This window comes from Rana temporaria, chromosome 10 (assembly GCF_905171775.1).
Source record: "Rana temporaria chromosome 10, aRanTem1.1, whole genome shotgun sequence".
NCBI classification, from domain to species: domain Eukaryota; kingdom Metazoa; phylum Chordata; class Amphibia; order Anura; family Ranidae; genus Rana; species Rana temporaria.
Genome location: NC_053498.1, coordinates 88980231 through 88998975, shown reverse-complemented (window position 1 = coordinate 88998975; position 18745 = coordinate 88980231). Strand labels below are relative to the sequence as shown.

The 18745-nt window shown below is 47.5% G+C and overlaps 1 protein-coding gene across 1 annotated transcript in view; it reads left to right on the top strand.

Annotated features, from left to right (window-relative positions):
• ODAD1 (outer dynein arm docking complex subunit 1) overlaps positions 1-18745 on the top strand; it is a 204203-nt gene that overhangs the window by 82362 nt on the left and 103096 nt on the right. The window contains exons 10-11 of the mRNA XM_040325674.1: positions 6286-6368; positions 14875-15043. Of these exons, the coding sequence (XP_040181608.1) occupies positions 6286-6368; positions 14875-15043 (252 nt within the window). The remainder of the gene's footprint in view (positions 1-6285; positions 6369-14874; positions 15044-18745) is intronic.

The following is an 18745-nucleotide window of genomic DNA, read 5'->3' as shown; positions in this document are numbered from 1 at the left end:
TTCCTGCCATTGGCAGTGGGGGTGACACGGCAGCTGCAATATGGAGCCTGAATCAGGCCCCTCATTCCTCACAATGCCGGAATTAACCCTTAAGCGCCCCTTCCCCTGCCACATCTGTTGAGTCGGTGTCGGCTGTCCTGGAGTCTTTTTCTCACCAGGTTTGGAGCAGCCAGTGCTCGGTTGGGGGGTAAAAAAGCGCCCCCCCCGGAGGCTGTTTCTGGGGATATCTCTGACGCAGAATCTGATGCTTCTGGTTCTGTCATGTCAGAGGATGCGGGCTTAACCCACATGGACAGCGAGGATGACTCTGCTGCGGAGTCTGCTGACAAGGAATTTGTTGGAGCTCTTATTACTGCGGTGCGTGAGACTCTTCATTTAGAGGATGTGGCGGAGACACCAGCGGTGTCAGTCCCTTTTGGATTCCGCAAACCACCGCGTACCGCTAAGGTATTCCCCTGTGTTCCTTATTTAGACAATATGTTGTATAAGGAATGGGATACACCGCAAAAGGCTTTTACTATTCCTAAAAGCTTTGCTACCCGTTACCCCCTGGAGGAGGACTTTAAAAAAAAAAAAAAAAAAAAAAATAAAAGTGGGTCACTCCTCCGTCGGTGGACCCTCCTGTGTCCAGACTGAGTAAGGCTACTACGTTGCCTGTGGAGGGGGCTCCTGCTTTCAAGGACCCCGCTGATAGGAGAGTGGAGGCCGTGGCCCGCTCCCTGTTCTCGGTGGTGGGTTCGGCGGTAAGGCCGGCTCTGGCCGGCGCCCTGGTTGCTCAGACGCTAACTGAAAGGGCGAAGCTCCTGCTGCAGGATCTGGAGGTCTAGGGTGCTTCCGAGTCCTCTAGGGACCTGGCTGAACAGTTGATTCAGGGTCAGAAGTTTCTCTGCGAGGCGGATATGGATTAGATTCCTTTGCTTTCCAGGGCTTCTGTCTACGCAGTGGTTCTGCGCCGCCTTATATGGCTGAAGTGCTGGTCGGCTGACCAGTCCTCAAAAAAGGCCTTGATAGATTTGCCCTTTAAGGGCGGACGGCTTTTGGGGGCATCCCTGGATGACATCATTAAGGATGCCACTGGAGGTAAGAGCACCTTGCTCCCTCAGTCGGGGAAGGGTAGGGAACCTCGCCGCAAGCAAGGTCCTACTTTTACTACCCCCTAAGCGGTTTTTTTCGTGCGCCAGCGCGGCTGGAAAAGGTCCGCAAGGTGCAAAAGCCCTTGCTGCCGGGCGTAAGCGCCCCTGGTTCAAAAAACCGCATGAAGGTCTGCCCCCGCCCGGGTCTCGGGTGGGGGGACGGCTTCACAACTTCGTGGATCGGTGGAATTCTCTTCTATCCGACCGTTGGGTTTGCGAGGTGGTCGCCTCGGGGTACAAGATAGAGTTCCTTTCTTGTCCCCCAAACAGATTTTTTCCATCCAACCTCCAGCTTCCTCCGGATCGTCGGCTAGCCCTGTCCGGGGCTGTCCAGGTTCTTCTGGACAGGGGGGTGGTTGTGCCGGTCCCCTCGCTGGAACGGTTTCGGGGGTTCTACTCCAATCTGTTCGTGGTCCCCAAGAAGGGAGGGGTTCGCCCTATCCTGGACCTAAAGGCCCTCAACTCCTTTGTCAAGGTGCAGCGATTCAGGATGGAGTCGGTCCGTTCTATCATAGCGTCCCTCCACCAGGGGGATTTCATGGCGTCCTTAGACATCATGGACGCATACCTGCATGTTCCCGTTTGCACAAGCCACCAAAGGTATCTGCGCTTTGCGATCGGGGAGGACCACTATCAATTCGTGGCCCTCCCGTTCGGGCTGGCGTCGGCACCACGGGTGTTCACCAAGGTGCTCGCCCCGATCCTGGCCTTGCTACGGCAGCGAGGGATCGCTATCGTGGGATACCTGGACGACCTTCTCCTGAGAGCTTCTTCAGGCTCAGAGTTAGAGGAGGACGTGTCCATCACGTGTCGGACTCTGCAGGAGTTCGGCTGGTTTTCTGAATCTCAGAAAATCAGTGTTGGTTCCGTCCCAGAGGCTGGAACACCTGGGGCTGGTTTTGGATTCGGGGGAGACAAAAGTGTTCCTCCCATCGCAAAACCTGCTGACCCTGCAATCTGCAGTGAGACAGTTGTTGACCCAGAAGTGGTCATCTCTTCGCTTCTGCATGCGGGTTCTGGGTCTGATGGTGGCCTCCTTCGAGGCGGTTCTGTATGCCCAATTCCACACCAGGGTACTACAGAAGGAGATTCTGTCACGATGGGACAGGGTCCCATCTTCTCTGGATCGCCAGATTCGGTTGAGCCATCTGGCCAAATCTTCCCTGGCATGGTGGCTGACGTCTCCGGTGCTTCAGTCCGGGAAGTCTTTTCTTCCGTGCCGCTGGACAGTGGTCACGACGGAGCCAGCCTCTTCGGCTGGGGGGGCGTCTGGGGCACCCAGTCAGCCCAGGGGCGCTGGACTCGGGAGGAGTCCCGCCTGCCGATCAATATCCTGGAGCTCCGAGCAATCAAGCTGTGCCTTGTCAGGTGGTCGCTGGAGCTACAGGGCCGTCCTGTCAGGATCCAGTCCGACAACGCCACGGCCGTGGCGTACGTCAATCATCAGGGCGGCACAAGGAGCTCGGCCGCGGCGACGGAGGTCGCTCACATACTTCGGTGGGCCGAAAGGTCCGTTCCGGCCCTGTCGGCGGTATACATTCCGGGAGTTCTGAATTGGCAAGCCGACTTCCTAAGTCGCATGACTCTGGATCAAGGGGAGTGGTCTCTCCACCCGGAGGTGTTTCAGATCCTGTGCCAAAAATGGGGCACTCCAGACGTGGACCTTCTGGCGTCCCGTCTCAATCGGAAGGTACCACGGTTTGTGGCCAGGTCAAGGGACCCGTGGGCAGACGCGTCAGACGCGTTAGTGGCTCCCTGGGGTCAATATCACCTGATTTACGCCTTCCCTCCTCTAAAGGCTCCTACCCCGCCTGCTGCGCAGGGTGGAAGCCGGTGGAAGCCGAAGGTATTCCAACGATCCTGATCGCCCCAGATTGGCCGCGTCGCTCTTGGTACGCGGACCTGGTACGTCTGGTGGCAGACGCCCCCTGGCGTCTGCCTCGGAGGGAAGATCTCCTGTCTCAGGGCCCGATCTTCCATCCCGCTTTACGGTCACTGGCTTTAACGGCGTGGCTGTTGAAAACCAGGTACTGAAGGACCGGGGCCTGTCGGGCCCGGTAATCTCTACCATGCTGCGTGCACGGAAGTCCACTTCTCGAAAAATTTACATCGTACATGGAAAGCATACATCTCTATTTGTGAGGAGATGAAGTGGCACCCCCGTACTTACGTGGTGTCCCGGTTCCTGCTGTTCCTACAGCGGGGAGTGGACCAGGCTCTTGCCTTGAGCACGATCAAGAGTCAGATTTCTGCTCTGGCTGTTTATTTTCAGCGTCCCTTGGCAGCGAATTCTTTGGTTCGCACGTTTGTGCAGGGGGTCCGGCATGTGGCCCCCCCGGTGCGCCCTCCGCTACCTTCTTGGGACTTGAACTTGGTCCTCTCGGCGCTTCAGCGTGCCCCCTTTGAGGACATTCGGGAGATCCCCTTGCTGACTTTGTCGCAGAAGGTGATCTTTCTGGTAGCTATTACCTCTATCAGACGAGTGTCTGAACTGGCGGCCTTGTCTTGCAAGGCCCCCTACTTGGTCATCCATCAGGATAAGGCGGTGCTGCGCCCGCAGCCCTCTTTTCTTCCGAAGGTCGTTTCGGCCTTTTCACATTAACGAGGACATTGTTGTTCCATCATTATGTCCTCAGCCGAAGAACCCGAAGGAAGCCTCTTTACATTCTCTGGATGTGGTTCGGGCCCTTCGAGTTTACTTGTCGGCGACAGCTCCGTTCCGGAAGTCGGACTCGCTGTTCGTGTCTGTGTCCGGTCCCAGTATGGGCCTGGCAGTCTCGTCGGCCACCATTTCCAGGTGGATCCGACAGGTTGTGCTTCAGGCCTACGCCCTGAAGGGGCGGGCGCCTCCCTTTCGGGTCATGGCGCATTCGACCAGGGCGATCGGGGCCTCCTGGGCTTCCGACACCAAGCCTCTGTGTTACAGGTGTGTAAGGCAGCGACCTGGTCGTCGTTCCACACTTTTTCAAAGTTTTATAAGGTGGATGTGAGTGCATCTTCTGATGCCTCCTTCGGCCGCAGGGTGTTACAGGCGGCAGTTTAAGGTTGGAGTTCCTCCGTTGAGTAACTCCGGTTTTGTTTGGGGTGTAACCTGTTTTTGCTGTGTTATTTTCCCACCCCTCGAATTTTTTTGACACTGCTTGGGGACGTCCCTAAGGTCAAAGGATGCTGTGTCCGTCTATGAACGAAAGAGAAAAAAGGATTTTTGTACTCACCGTAAAATCCATTTCTCTGAGTTCATAGACGGACACAGCACCCACCCCTCCTTTGTTTGTACTGCTTGTTACGAACTGAGGCTGCTGAAGCAGAGTGGGGGTTATGCCTGGGGGAGCCACGCCCCCTGGGAGGAGCGGCATGAAGGAAAGTTTTTAACACCTTAAGTGCTGTAGAATTCTGCCTAAATCTCCTGGTAGGAAGAAGCATAACCCTAAGGTCAAAGGATGCTGTGTCCGTCTATGAACTCAGAGAAATGGATTTTACGGTGAGTACAAAAATCCTTTTTTTTCAAGTACTCGCCAATACCGAATACCGATACTTTTTTTTAAATGTGTCCCCAAATGCAGCCATGTCCCCCCACAAATGCAGCCATGTCCCCCCACAGATGCAGCCATGTCCCCCCACAGATGCAGCCATGTCCCCCCCATATATGCAGCCATGTCCTCCCCATATATGCAGCCATGTCCCCCCCATATGCAGCCATGTCCCCCCATATGCAGCCATGTCCCCCCATATGCAGCCATGTCCCCCCATATCCAGCCATGTCCCCCCATATGCAGCCACGTCCCCCCATATGCAGCCATGTCCCCCCATATGCAGCCATGTCCCCCCCATATGCAGCCATGTCCCCCCATATGCAGCCATGTCCCCCCCATATGCAGCCATGTCCCCCCCATATCCACCCATGTCCCCCCCATATATGCAGCCATGTCCCCCCCCCCATATCCAGTCATGCCCCCCCATATCCAGCCATGTCCCCCCCATATCCAGCCATGTCCCCCCCATATATGCAGCCATGTCCCCCCCATATATGCAGGCATGTCCCCCCCATATATGCAGGCATGTCCCCCCCCCATATCCAGCCATGTCCCCCCCATATATGCAGGCATGTCCCCCCCATATATGCAGCCATGTCCCCCCCTATATCCAGCCATGTCCCCCCCTATATCCAGCCATGTCCCCCCATATGCAGCCATGTCCCCCCCATATATGCAGGCATGTCCCCCTTACCTACATGCTGCCGAGCCGCCGCTTGGTTAATACGGGCGGGGAACATTACAGCTTTCATTTGAATAGCTGTAGTGTTTCGCGCCGCGTATAGACACTCCCCCTTGCTCGGGATTGGACAGTTCACCCGAGCAAGGGGGAGTGTCTATACGCGGCGGGAAACACTACAGCTATTCAAATGAAGCTGTAATGTTCCCCGCCCGTATTAACCAAGCGACGGCGGCAGCGGGGATGTGGCGTAGCGGGCGGGATGCGGCGGGGGGGGCCGAGTATTCGGCCAGGCATCGGGGGCATTTGCGGGAGTACAAGTACTCCCGCAAATACTCGGAATCGGTCCCGATACCGATACTAGTATCGGTATCGGGACAACCCTAGTGTAAAGGCAGGTGTCCCAATACTTTTGGTGATATAGTGTATGTGTAAAAATCCTTAAATTTTTCCCCATGCCTGGGGAGCCACACATGGCACATACAAACAGCCACAGTAGTGAATGGTCATATTCCGGTAAACCCTGATGCTTACCATTTACACGCACATGGCATATTCCCTGAAGAGGCAATACATCATGGGTGCTCAATCTGTGGCCCTCCAGCTGTTGCAGAACTTCAAGTCCCATCATGACTCTGCCTTTGGGAGTCATGCTTGTAACAGTCAGTAGCTTGCAATGCCTCATGGGAATTGTAGTTCTGAAACAGCTGGAGGGCTACAGATTGAGCACCAATGGAATACATCATATCCACATGCATGCAAGCTATTCACTTCTATGGCTGGTTGTACATACAACCCCCCCCCCCCCCCCCCCCCATGCATAGAAAATCAAGAGCAAATGTGTACCTCAGACTGTCCATGTGCCATATTTTTGCTTGTTTGAGAAAGAATACCTCTAATGAAATTCATACAATATCATTTTTTTCTGTTTTACTTGCAGTGGAGGATCGAAACTTTGCACTATTTAATTACGTTAACGAACAGAATAACGAAACAGAGAGACTGATGGAACTGATTACAGAGGTGAGAACTGGTTTGGTCTTCTTCCAGGAGATATTACCAGGGCTGGGTTACATCACTTGAGTCTTCTTGGCACACACATCTTGGCAGTGGGGGGTTTGGTGTTACTTGAGTTTGGCCTTTTCTTAAAGCGGATGTGCCACGGGAAAAATATATTAAAAGCCAGCAGCTACAAATACTGCAGCTGCTGACTTTTAATATAAGGACACTTACCTGTCCTGGAGTCCAGCGGTGATCGCAGCAGATGACGAGCCGATCGCTCGTCACCCTGCTGCTCCCCCCTCCATCCTCGGTGAGGGAACCAGGAAGTGAAGCGCTCCGGCTTCACTGCCCGGTTCCCTACGGCGCATGCGCACGCCCGCTGATTGGCTCCCGCTGTGTGCTGGGAGCCGAGTGTTCCCAGCACACAACGGGGGGACGGACGGGAAGGAAGGAAAAAACCCGTCCTTTGCCCGTATCGTAGGGCCAGAAGTGGGTGCAGATACCTGTCTGTAGACAGGTATCTGCACCCCCCTCCCCCCTGAAAGGTGTCAAATGTGACACCGGAGGGGGGGAGGGTTCCGATCAGCGGGACTCCACTTTAGAGTGGAGATCCCCTTTAAGAGTCATCCTACAAGTTGTTTCACAATTTTTGCCTTTTTGTTTCTAGACAAAGATTTTTACTTAGGCCACCCCCTATATGGTAATGGATAGATTTGTGCATAGCATGAATCTATCCATGGCCGTGGCCGCCCCCTATTCATGCATCCAGCCCCTTACGGGTCACCCGGGTCCATGAATTACAGCGGGCAGGTTTTTTTTAGCACCTGATCAGAGCCATAGTCTCTAATAGGCTTTAACATAGGGTGGGCTCGGGACGCTGGGGATGAGGAGGTTTGAGTTGCCTCGGATCGGTTGTTTGCCACCCCCCCGCCCCAAAAAAAAAAAAAAACACCAGCTTCCACTGGTCATTAGGTTTATTGTGCATAATGGGAAATGAGGCTGTCCTGTAATAGCTGTTCTGTATACTGTCTTAAAGTGTTACTAAATCCAGACCAGCACCCTGCATTCACTATAGTTAAACTAGTGTAGCGGCGGGGGGTGGGGTAGCTGAGTATTCTATTTAGGCATCAGCGGTATTTGCGGGAGTACAAGTACTCCCGCAAATACTCGGTATCGGTCCCGATACCGATACTAGTATCGGTATCGGTACAACCCTAATAATTACTAAACCGCATGTTTTTTTTCCCGATCCACTGTACCTTAGTAATCCTTTATGTTACTGGCCGCTTCCTGTACATGGATTCATTGGGTAGTGTGCGGGTATTCCATCACTTCCTCGATGCCGCAATGTCTCCTGGGAGCTTTTGTCATTGTTCCCAGGAGACATTGCGGAGGTCTGCCGCGAGTTATCGCGGGATTTAGAAAAAAGCAAGTTCTTTCTAAATCCCGCAATGTCTCCTGGGAACAATGACAAAAGCTCCCAGGAGACATTGCGGCATCGAGAAAGTGACGGAATACCCGCACACTACCCGATGAATCCATATACAGGAAGCGACCAGTAACATAAAGGATTACTAAGGTTCGCCTGCCCCGGACAGTGACTCGAGCTGGGCGTCGCCGCTTAGTGAAGGATTGGCTCGGACGGCTCGGCTGCTCTCGGCTGCTCTCGGCTGCTGTAGTCCTGCAAAGGGATCTGAGTTCCTGCTGTGAAAAAAAGTGCAGGAACTCCGTTCCCACGCGTTCCTGCAGGACTAGAGCCCTGTTTCAATTAACAGCAAAGCAGCTGAAACTGATTAACAACCCCCTCTGTATACACCCTCCCCCTCTGTATACACCCCTCCCCCTCTGCTACTTAACTGACCAGATCAATATCCCAGGAGTTCTGATTCAAAGGTGTTCCTTTCATTTTTTTGAGCAGTGTATTACATTTGTGACCCGGATATCAGATACACGTTAAAGCAATGGATATCCAGACTGAGAAACTCTGAGCAGCGTGGGTTCCTGAGCGGGGGACAACTCTGATATACAATGAGGTCCAATTCCAGGAAAATATACCTGACATGTATCTAAACAATAGAACAATTTTACAGTGCATGTTTGTCAGCATCTACAGATATTGTCAGAGTATATTTCCCATGGTCAGGCAGGTTTCTTATGGATTTATTTGTCAATTATTGTTACATATGGCCGTTAGCCAGCCAAGAAGAAATGTGTTTGATCTCAGCTTGCTGGAGACAATACATACTAATAAATACTCATGAATTCTGGAAATGTATCTATATATTCTAAATTCTTACCGTGCACAGCAAAGAAACACGAAAAACAAAGTTATATACAGTAACTTGACATTGTTTATAACTAGAAAAGAGCAACCATCTTAAAGCAGAACTACGCTGCATCTAATCACCACAAATCAGAAATGCTGTTTAATTCATTTTTAATATTCAAATCAAACTTACCCATCCATCCATCTTTCCATGTTTTCTTTTGCTTTGAAAAACACCCTCTAGCATTTCTGGCCAAGGGCATCTTGAGTAAGGGCAGATAATTCAGGTAGCATTTACTTCCCGGAATCCATCTGCCCTTAGCTCAGGCATGCAGACAGGAAGGTGTGTTTAGCTGAGAAAACCCCTCCTCCTCTATTGAAGACTCCTGCGATGCATGACATTTACCTAGGCCTGGAAACCAGTAAGCAACTAAAGACATGTAAAAAATATGAAAAAAAAAAAAATCTGTTTACTAATGCTAGAAGCATATTTTTTTCTGCGGAAGATGTGCCCAATGTTACCACTGTCTAATTTATAAATGAAACTGTTTATTAACCGATTGCCGACCAACCGCCGTTATTATACTGCGTTAGATCGGCTCTCCTGCTTAAACCGCCGTTGGTGTATGCCGGTCTTTGCATAGGAGATATCGGCGAGCACACCCACCACCCGCCGTGGGAGCGTGCCCATGGGTCCAGTGGACTCGATGTCCCCAGGCGACCTGCAATGGCAGTGTACAGAGGCAGAACGGGGAACTGCCTATGTAAACAAGGCGATTCCCTGTTCTGCCAGATGTCAGAGATCTTCTGTTTCCAGTGATCGGGAGCAGCGATCTCTGTCATGTCCCTGGTAGCCCATTTCCCCCTAAAGTTAAAACACACCCAAGGAACACAGTTAACCCCTTGATCGCTCTCTAGTGTTAACCCCTTCTCTGCCAGTGTCATTTATACATTGATCAGTGCATTTTTATAGCACTGATCAATGTAATAATGTCACTGGTCCCCAAAAAGTATCATTTGGGGTCAGATTTGTCCACCCCAATGACGCCTTCCCGCTAAAAATCACAGATTGCCGCCATTACCAGTAAAAACAATAATAATTAAAAAAAAGTCCCTAATTCTATCCCATAGTTTGTAGACGTGATAACTTTTTTTTTTTACCAAAAATATGTATTGGCCTAAACTGATGAATATATTCGTTTTTATATATATATATATATATATATATATATATATATATATATATATATATATATATATATATATATATATATATATATATATATATAGAATTATATATATAGGAATATGTATTATAGCAGAAAGTAAAGTCTTTTTATTTCTAGAGTTGTCTGTATTTTTTTGTTTATAGCACAAAAAATAAAAACAGCAGAGGTGTTCAAATACCACCAAAAGAAAGTTCTATTGGTGGTAAAAAATGGTTGTCAATTTTGTTTGGGTACAGCGTCGCATGACCGTGCAACTGTCAGTTAAAGCGACGCAGTGGCGTAACACAAAAAATGGCCTGGTCATTAAGAGGACAAATCCTTCCGGAGCTGATCGGGACAAGGAAGGCTGCAGATTTGTTTGAAATCCTCCACCCCCTGATTCGCCCTCCATCCCTGCAGCCCTAATCCTCCAGTGCCACAGAAATTAGAGGGACCTGTCACACTGGCTATGTCCGCCCCTTCTACCCCTCCACATTTGTAGAGAAGCTGTATTACAGCTTCCATGAATGAAAAGGAATCTATGAATGGAGGGGGCAGACTCTAGATCTGCCCATCCTCCATTCAGAGATCTTTTTTATTGATAGAAGCATGCCATCCCCTCTGTTATATAAAATGACGTGGCCCTATACTGTATAAAAAAAGATGCCGATCCGTACCTTATATCGGCGCTATAATCTGTTTTGTACTGTCTTTGGTCTTATAGCAGCACCATCTTAGATGTATAGCATTTTTAGGGTGTGCCCCCCAAGTATGTTTTTGTATTTTGTTTTTTATATCAGAGCGGCTCTCGGCGCTCACGTAACTCCACTGCTCTCCTCTCCCTGGTTGACAGTTATAGTGGGAGGGACTGAGAACTCCTGCTAATGTCAGCCAGGGAGGAGAGAGAGCCAAGGAGTCACGTGAGTGCCGGGAGATGCTCTTCCCAGAAGAGTTGAAACTGTTATAGGGTGGGACAACTCAATATTGAAACTTATGGACTACAACTGAGATGGCATTAAAGTTCATGTGTGTGTAAAGGGTGGTGTCCCAATACTTTTGGTAATATAGTGTAATTGTATATCTCAGTCAAGGGATTGCTGCACTTAAAATCATTTACAGTGCCTTGCGAAAGTATTCGGCCCCCTTGAACTTTGCGAACTTTTGCCACATTTCAGGCTTCAAACATAAAGATATAAAACTGTAATTTTTTTTGAAGAATCAACAACAAGTGGGACACAATCATGAAGTGGAATGAAATTTATTGGATATTTCAAACTTTTTTAACAAATAAAGAACTGAAAAATTGGGCGTGCAAAATTATTCAGCCCCCTTAAGTTAATACTTTGTAGCGCCACCTTTTGCTGCGATTACAGCTGTAAGTTGCTTGGGGTATGTCTCTATCAGTTTTGCACATCGAGAGACTGACATTTTTGCCCATTCCTCCTTGCAAAACCGCTCGAGCTCAGTGAGGTTGGATAGAGAGCGTTTTTGAACAGCAGTTTTCAGTTCTTTCCACAGATTCTCGATTGGATTCAGGTCTGGACTTTGACTTGGCCATTCTAACACCTGGATATGTTTATTTATGAACCATTCCATTGTAGATTTTGCTTTATGTTTTGGATCATTGTCTTGTTGGAAGACAAATCTCCGTCCCAGTCTCAGGTCTTTTGCATACTCCATCAGGTTTTCTTCCAGAATGGTCCTGCATTTGGCTCCATTCATCTTCCCATCAATTTTAACCATCTTCCCTGTCCCTGCTGAAGAAAAGCAAGCCCAAACCATGATGCTGCCACCACCATGTTTCACAGTGGGGATGGTGTGTTCAGGGTGATGAGCTGTGTTGCTTTTACGCCAAACATAACGTTTTGCATTGTTGCCAAAAAGTTTGATTTTGGTTTCATCTGACCAGAGCACCTTCTTCCACATGTTTGGTGTGTCTCCCAGGTGGCTTGTGGCAAACTTTAAACGACACTTTTTATGGATATCTTTAAGAAATGGCTTTCTTCTTGCCACTCTTCCATAAAGGCCAGATTTGTGCAGTATACGACTGATTGTTGTCCTATGGACAGAGTCTCCCACCTCAGCTGTAGATCTCTGCAGTTCATCCAGAGTGATCCTGGGCCTCTTGGCTGCATCTCTGATCAGTCTTCTCCTTGTATGAGCTGAAAGTTTAGAGGGACGGCTAGGTCTTTGTAGATTTGCAGTGGTCTGATACTCCTTCCATTTCAATATTATCGCTTGCACAGTGCTCCTTGGGATGTTTAAAGCTTGGGAAATCTTTTTGTATCCAAATCCGGCTTTAAACCTCTCCACAACAGTATCTCGGACCTGCCTGGTATGTTCCTTGTTCTTCATGGTGCTCTCTGCGCTTTAAACGGACCTCTGAGACTATCACAGTGCAGGTGCATTTATACAGAGACTTGATTACACATAGGTGGATTCTATTTATCATCATTAGTCATTTAGGTCAACATTGGATCATTCAGAGATCCTCACTGAACTTCTGGAGAGAGTTTGCTGCACTGAAAGTAAAGGGGCTGAATAATTTTGCATGCCCAATTTTTCAGTTTTTTTTTTTTTTTAAGTTTGAAATATCCAATACATTTCGTTCCACTTCATGATTGTGTCCCACTTGTTGTTGATTCTTCAAAAAAAATTACAGTTTTATATCTTTATGTTTGAAGCCTGAAATGTGGCAAAAGGTCGCAAAGTTCAAGGGGGCCGAATACTTTCGCAAGACACTGTATTTTAAGATAATCACATACAAGTGAATAGCATATCATACCAGTTCCAATATGGAACTGGTGTGATATGCTATTCACTTGTTTGTGATTATCTTTGAAATAAAATGATTTTAAGTGCAGCAATCCCTTTACTGATTTCTATATATGGCCGAATGGGAAGGCCTGATTGCATGCACTAGAAGACTGCTGTGTGTTGTTCACTCCACCTTGAAGATAGAGATTAGATAGGTATTTTTTTATATATATATAATTAATCTACTGTGTCTATATTTTTATCTATAGATATAGACACACAGATGTTTTTGCTTTTAATTTCTAGAAACTGACTCTAATTATAATAATCGATAAAAAGACATCACTGCTGAAAACAAACTTAGTAACCCTAATTGCGTAAAGTCTATTCCTTTCTTTCACACTATTAGATTCCTTTAAATGGCCCCGCTCTGATGTCTGTATATAGTGTATATATACACACAGTATCTCACAAAAGTGAGTACACCCCTCACATTTTTGAAAATATATTATATCTTTTCATGTGACAACACTGAAGAAATTACACTTTGCTACAATGTAATGTAGTGAGTGTATAGCTTGTATAGCAGTGTAAATTTGCTGTCCTCTCAAAATAACTCAACACACAGCCATAAATGTCTAAACCACTGGCAACAACAGTGAGTTAAAATGTCTAAATTGGGCCCAAAGTGTCAATATTTTGTGTGGCCACCATTATTTTCCAGCATTGCCTTAACCCTCTTGGGCATGGAGTTCACCAGAGCTTCACAGATTGCCACTGGAGTCCTCTTCTTCTCCTCCATGATGACATCACGGAGCTGGTGGATGTTAGAGACCTTGCACTCCTCCACCTTCCATTTGAGGATGCCCCACAGATGTGCAATAGGGTTTAGGTCTGGGACATGCTTGGCCAGTCCATCACCTTTACCCTCAGCTTCTTTAGCAAGGCAGTGGTTGTCTTGGAGGTGTGTTTGGGGTCATTATCATGGTGGAATACTGCCCTGTGGCCCAGTCTCCGAAGGGAGGGCTCATGCTCTGCTTCAGTATGTCACAGTACATGTTGGCATTCATGGTTCCCTCAATGAACTGTAGCTCCCCAGTGCCGGCAGCATTCATGCAGCCCCAGACTATGACACTCCCACCACCATGCTTGACTGTAGGCAAGACATACTTGTCTTTGTACTCCTCACCTGGTTGCCGCCACACACGCTTCACACCATCTGAACCAAAAAAGTTTATCTTGGTCTCATCAGACCACAGGACATCCAGTAATCCATGTCCTTAGTCTGCTTGTTTTAAGCAAACTGTTTGCAGGCTTTCTTGTGCATCATCTTTAGAAGAGGCTTCCTTCTGGGATGACAGCCATGCAGACCAATTTGATGCAGTGTGCGGCGTATGGTCTGAGCACTGACAGGCTGACCGTCCATCCCTTCAACCTCTGCAGCAATGCTGGCAGCACTCATACGTCTATTTCCCAAAGACAACCTCTGGATATGACGCTGTGCACGTGCACTGAACTTCTTTGGTCAATGGCAAAATCCTGTTCTGAGTGGAACCTGTCCTGTTAAACCGCTGTATGGTCTTGGCCACTGCGCTGCAGCTCATTTTCAGGGTCTTGGCAATATTCTTATAACCTAGGCCAGCTGCATGTAGAGCAACAGTTTTTTTTTTCAGAACCTCAGAGAGTTCTTTACCAAGAGGTGCCATGTTGAACTTCCAGTGACCAGTAAGAGAGAGTGTGAGCAATAACACCAAATTGAACACACCTGCTCCCCATTCACACCTGAGACCCTGTAACACTAACGAGTCACATTACACCGGGAGGGAAAATGGCTAATTAGGCCCAATTTGGACATTTTCACTTAGGGGTGTACTCACTTTTGTTGCCAACGGTTTAGACATTAATGGCTGTGTGTTGAATTATTTTGAGGGGACAGAAAATGTACACTGTTATACAAACTGTACACGACTTTACATTGTAGCAAAGTGCCATTTCTTCAGTTTTGTCACATGATAAGATATAATAAAATATTTCCAAAAATGTGAGGGGTGTACTCACTTTTGTGAGATACTGATTATAAAATTCCCTTCTTTTCCCTAATTAATGTATAACCATTTTACTTCCGATACGGTTTCTGTAGCCTTCGTGTTGACTGTCTAAAGTAAATGTAACTATCAAGACAGTCGGTGTCAAAACACATGTATCACTAAAACATGACACCTTTCACTGGTTGCATCTTTGAGCAAGCCTCTGGGTTTAGACATACAGGCGGGTGAAAAGTGTCTGTATTCCACAGATCAAAAAAGAAATTGAAGAATTCAAAGCCCAGGGAGTGCGTCTGGAGCAGGAACACCGGTCCATCCTTAAGAACATTGAGGGTAAAGAAGAGGAGGCAGTAAAACAAGCAGATGGCCACCAACAGCAGCTTAAGGCAGTCATGAAAGTTTTAGATCAGCTGAAAGCAGGTACGGATCTTGTCTTTTTCTCTCCAGGCGCTATGATTTTTTGACTTGAAGAGTGAAGTGTTTGAAATATCCCCTGCAGTGTATCCATTTATGGGATTTCGACAATCGGCAGTACAGCATACAATGATGTCAACCAGGCGTTACCCCTGTCTTTTATTTAGTTATAAACTGGCATGTTTCCCAATCGATTGGACTAGTCCTACTTTGGCTTCTTGGAAATACTCAAAGGTTTATGAAGTATGGCCTTATGGGGCAAAAAAAGCATAATGTGCTAATATCTACCAGTATGCAAGCATTAGTAATGCCGCGTACACACGATCAGGCTTTTGCCTGGCCAAATCACGACGGAATTCCATCGGAGAAAAATAGAACATGTTCTATATCTAAACTCCGATGGAATTCATCGGAATTTCCGATGAAAAAACTCTGATGGGGCTACACACAATCGGAAGGGTAGCGGGATTATAACATATATTAGGTTCTTATTGCCATCTGTGCCCCCATTAGGGAGATTCACCCTCTCTATTTGCCCTGTTTACTGATATCATCAAAAGTGCAAGGAAAATAAAATCCTGAATTCTGGGTTGTCCCCAGAACAGTAATAGAGGGGAAATCTTCCACTGGGGACACTAGTTCTGGTGACCGTGGTGGTATTTCCAGGGCCGGATTCCTGACAAGGCCACCAAGGCCAGGCCTTGGGGCGGCAGTGGGTGCAGGGGCGGCGCCGGTTGTAACACACAGCGGGAGACTGCTGTGTCACAGAGCTCACTGTGAAAAGTTTGGGCGCGCTGTGATAAAAGTCCCTCCCCTCCTCCTAGACCAGCTTGTGTGATAGAGGCAGTGTTCTGTCTATCACACAAGCTGGTCTAGGAGGAGGGTGGGACTTTTATCACAGCACGTCCAAACTTTTCACAGTGAGCTCCGTGACACAGCAGGAGCAGGAGATGCCCGGTGTGCGTAATGCACACACTGACTGGTGAGGCTACATTGTTTGGCACAGTAAGGCTGCAAAGATGGTGAGAGGGGCTGTAATGATGGTGAGGGGGGCTGCAATGAGGGCACAGTAAGGCGGCAGTGATGGTGAGGCTGCAATGAGGGCACGGTAAGGCTGCAATGATGATGAGGTGGCAATGATGGGCATCTCCACAGATGCCAAAAAAAACCTTAGAGGGGTTATAACCCGCTCCTTCTCTGTGTAAAATGAAAAAAAAAAGTGAACCTTTAGTTCTACTTTAATAGTACCTGTACACTGTAAATGGGTAACATTTACTGTAGACATGAAAAACACTGATATAATAGTAACTAGCGGTTATAACTTTAATAATTAACCACTTGTGGACTGTCCACCGTAGATGTAATGCGGCAGGGTGGCCGCTCTGTGCCAGATCACGTATCTAGTAAGTGATCTGACAATTCCACCACCCCCCGGATACGGCCCACTCCCACTGTGATCACACTCAATATCCATTGGCACCTGCCGATTGTTCTCTACACAGGCAGAACGGTAATCTGCCTATATAAACAAGGCAGATCACCGTTCTGTCAGTAGGGAAGGCATTGATACCGTGTTGCTGCAAAGCAGGGACACAAATCTATGCCTTCCCTTAGTAAAAGCACCTCCCCCACAGTATACAAACACTGGCTAGGAACACATGTAACCCTTTGATTGTCCCTGATGTTAACCCCTTCCCAGCCAGTGTCATTAGTACAGTGAGGCCGCGTACACACGGTCGATCCATCCGATGAGAATGGTCCGACGGACCGTTTTCATCGGTTCACCGCTGAAGTGGCCTGATGGTCTGATGTGCGTACACACCATCAGTTCAAAATCCGATCGGGTCAGAACGCGGTGATGTAAAACACACGACGTGCTGAAAAAAACGAAGTTCAATGCTTCCAAGCATGCGTCGACTTGATTCTGAGCATGCGCAAGTTTTGAACCAATGCTTTTGTGTACTAACCATCGGTTTGGACCTATCGGTCAGCGGGCCATCGGTAAGATTTTAAAGCAAGTTTTAAAATTTTGGTCAGAAGGACAACAGACCGATGGGCCGTACACACGGTCGGTTTGGACCAATGAAACTGGACTTCAGGCCGTTTTCATCGGTTTGGACCGACCGTGTGTACGCGGCCTGACAGTACATTTTTTTTAGAACTGATCACTGTATCAGTGTCACTGGTCCCCAAAAAGTGTCATAAGTGTCAGATGGTGTCCAATTTGTCCACCGCAATCACAGTTCCGCTATAAGTTGTCATTACTAGTAATAAATAAATAAAAATATCCCATAGTTTGTAGACGCTAAAACTTTTGCACAAACCAATCAATATACACTTATTGGGATTTATTTTTACCAAAAATATGTAGCAGAATACAAAATGGCCTAAACTGATGAAGAAATTCGATTTTTTTTATTGGATTTGTGTTACAGCAAAAAGTAAATAATATCGTTTTTGTTTCAAAAAATTCAAAAATGTATAGCACAAAAAATAAAAACTGCAGAGGTGATCAAATAGCACAAAAAAAAAAAAGTTCTATTTGTGGGAAAAAAGAACATAAATACTATTTGGATACAATGTCGCACAACCACGCAATTGTCATTTAATATAATGCAGTGACATATCGCAAAAAATGGGCTAGTCATGAAGGGGGGGTACATTTTCCAGGGGCTAAAGTGGTTAAAGTGATTGTAAACCCTTACATATACCCAGTGAAGGATAGGAGAGGTAACTGTCAGCGCAGATACAAAGTACATGTATAGGTAGGGGTATGGTGATTAGTCCATTAGAAATAATAGTAACAGGCAGTTCAATGGTTAAAAATGCAGGTGATTTGGCTGTTCAATGGCGGCTGCTGTCCTCAGAGAGCTGACTCTGTGGTAAACAAAAGAGGGGTAGAGAAAGGAAGCGCCACCTAAGTGCAGTATTAAAGAGGTTCTTTTAATGACACATTGTACAAAACACACTTACCCAGTGAAGGGACTATCCTCAGGTAATAAACAGAGATGAAACAAACCCTCCTACATAAGTTGTACCTGTTTGTCGGCTTCTCTTCTCTACAACGGTTCAAAGTCCAGCATTTATAAGCTTGTCTGAGCTGTCAGAAAAAAGGGGCAGAGGGCTAAAGTTACACTCTGCAGAGCTCAGTGAGGAGAGCTTTGAGAGCTGATTGGAGGTAAGAGACACGCCCCCCCATCACATAGCACAAAAGAACAGATCTGAGGCTGTCAATCTACTGAAGCTCCTTCTCTTGTCACCTTTTTTCTCTTGGTGTCAGAAAAAAGCAGAGGAACAAATCAGCAGACAGATGTGACACATAGTGCTTTTAATTGAAACAAGTACACAGTATAGAAGGATGTGCTTTGTTCATACTTCATATCAGTGGTTTAAATGAATGCATGTTAATTTATTCTATACTGGTGTTACTTCCATTTGCCCTTACTGCACATGCCATCAGCATTAGAATTAGTTTCTAATGTCAGTGGGTAGACATGACTCGGGGTGGGTTTTCAATGTTAGGATCGAAATCCCCGAGTCACGCTCGGGGTGGATGTGCAGAGTGTGCAGCGGCGCGGCTTACCTGCTCGCTGAATCCACAGGCAAGTTACTTACCTTGTCCCTGCATCCAGCGATGCCACCCCGCTGTTTGAGCGAGCGGGTCCTCGCTCGATTCACAGTTTCCCTGTGTGCCGCCGATCTCCGTTC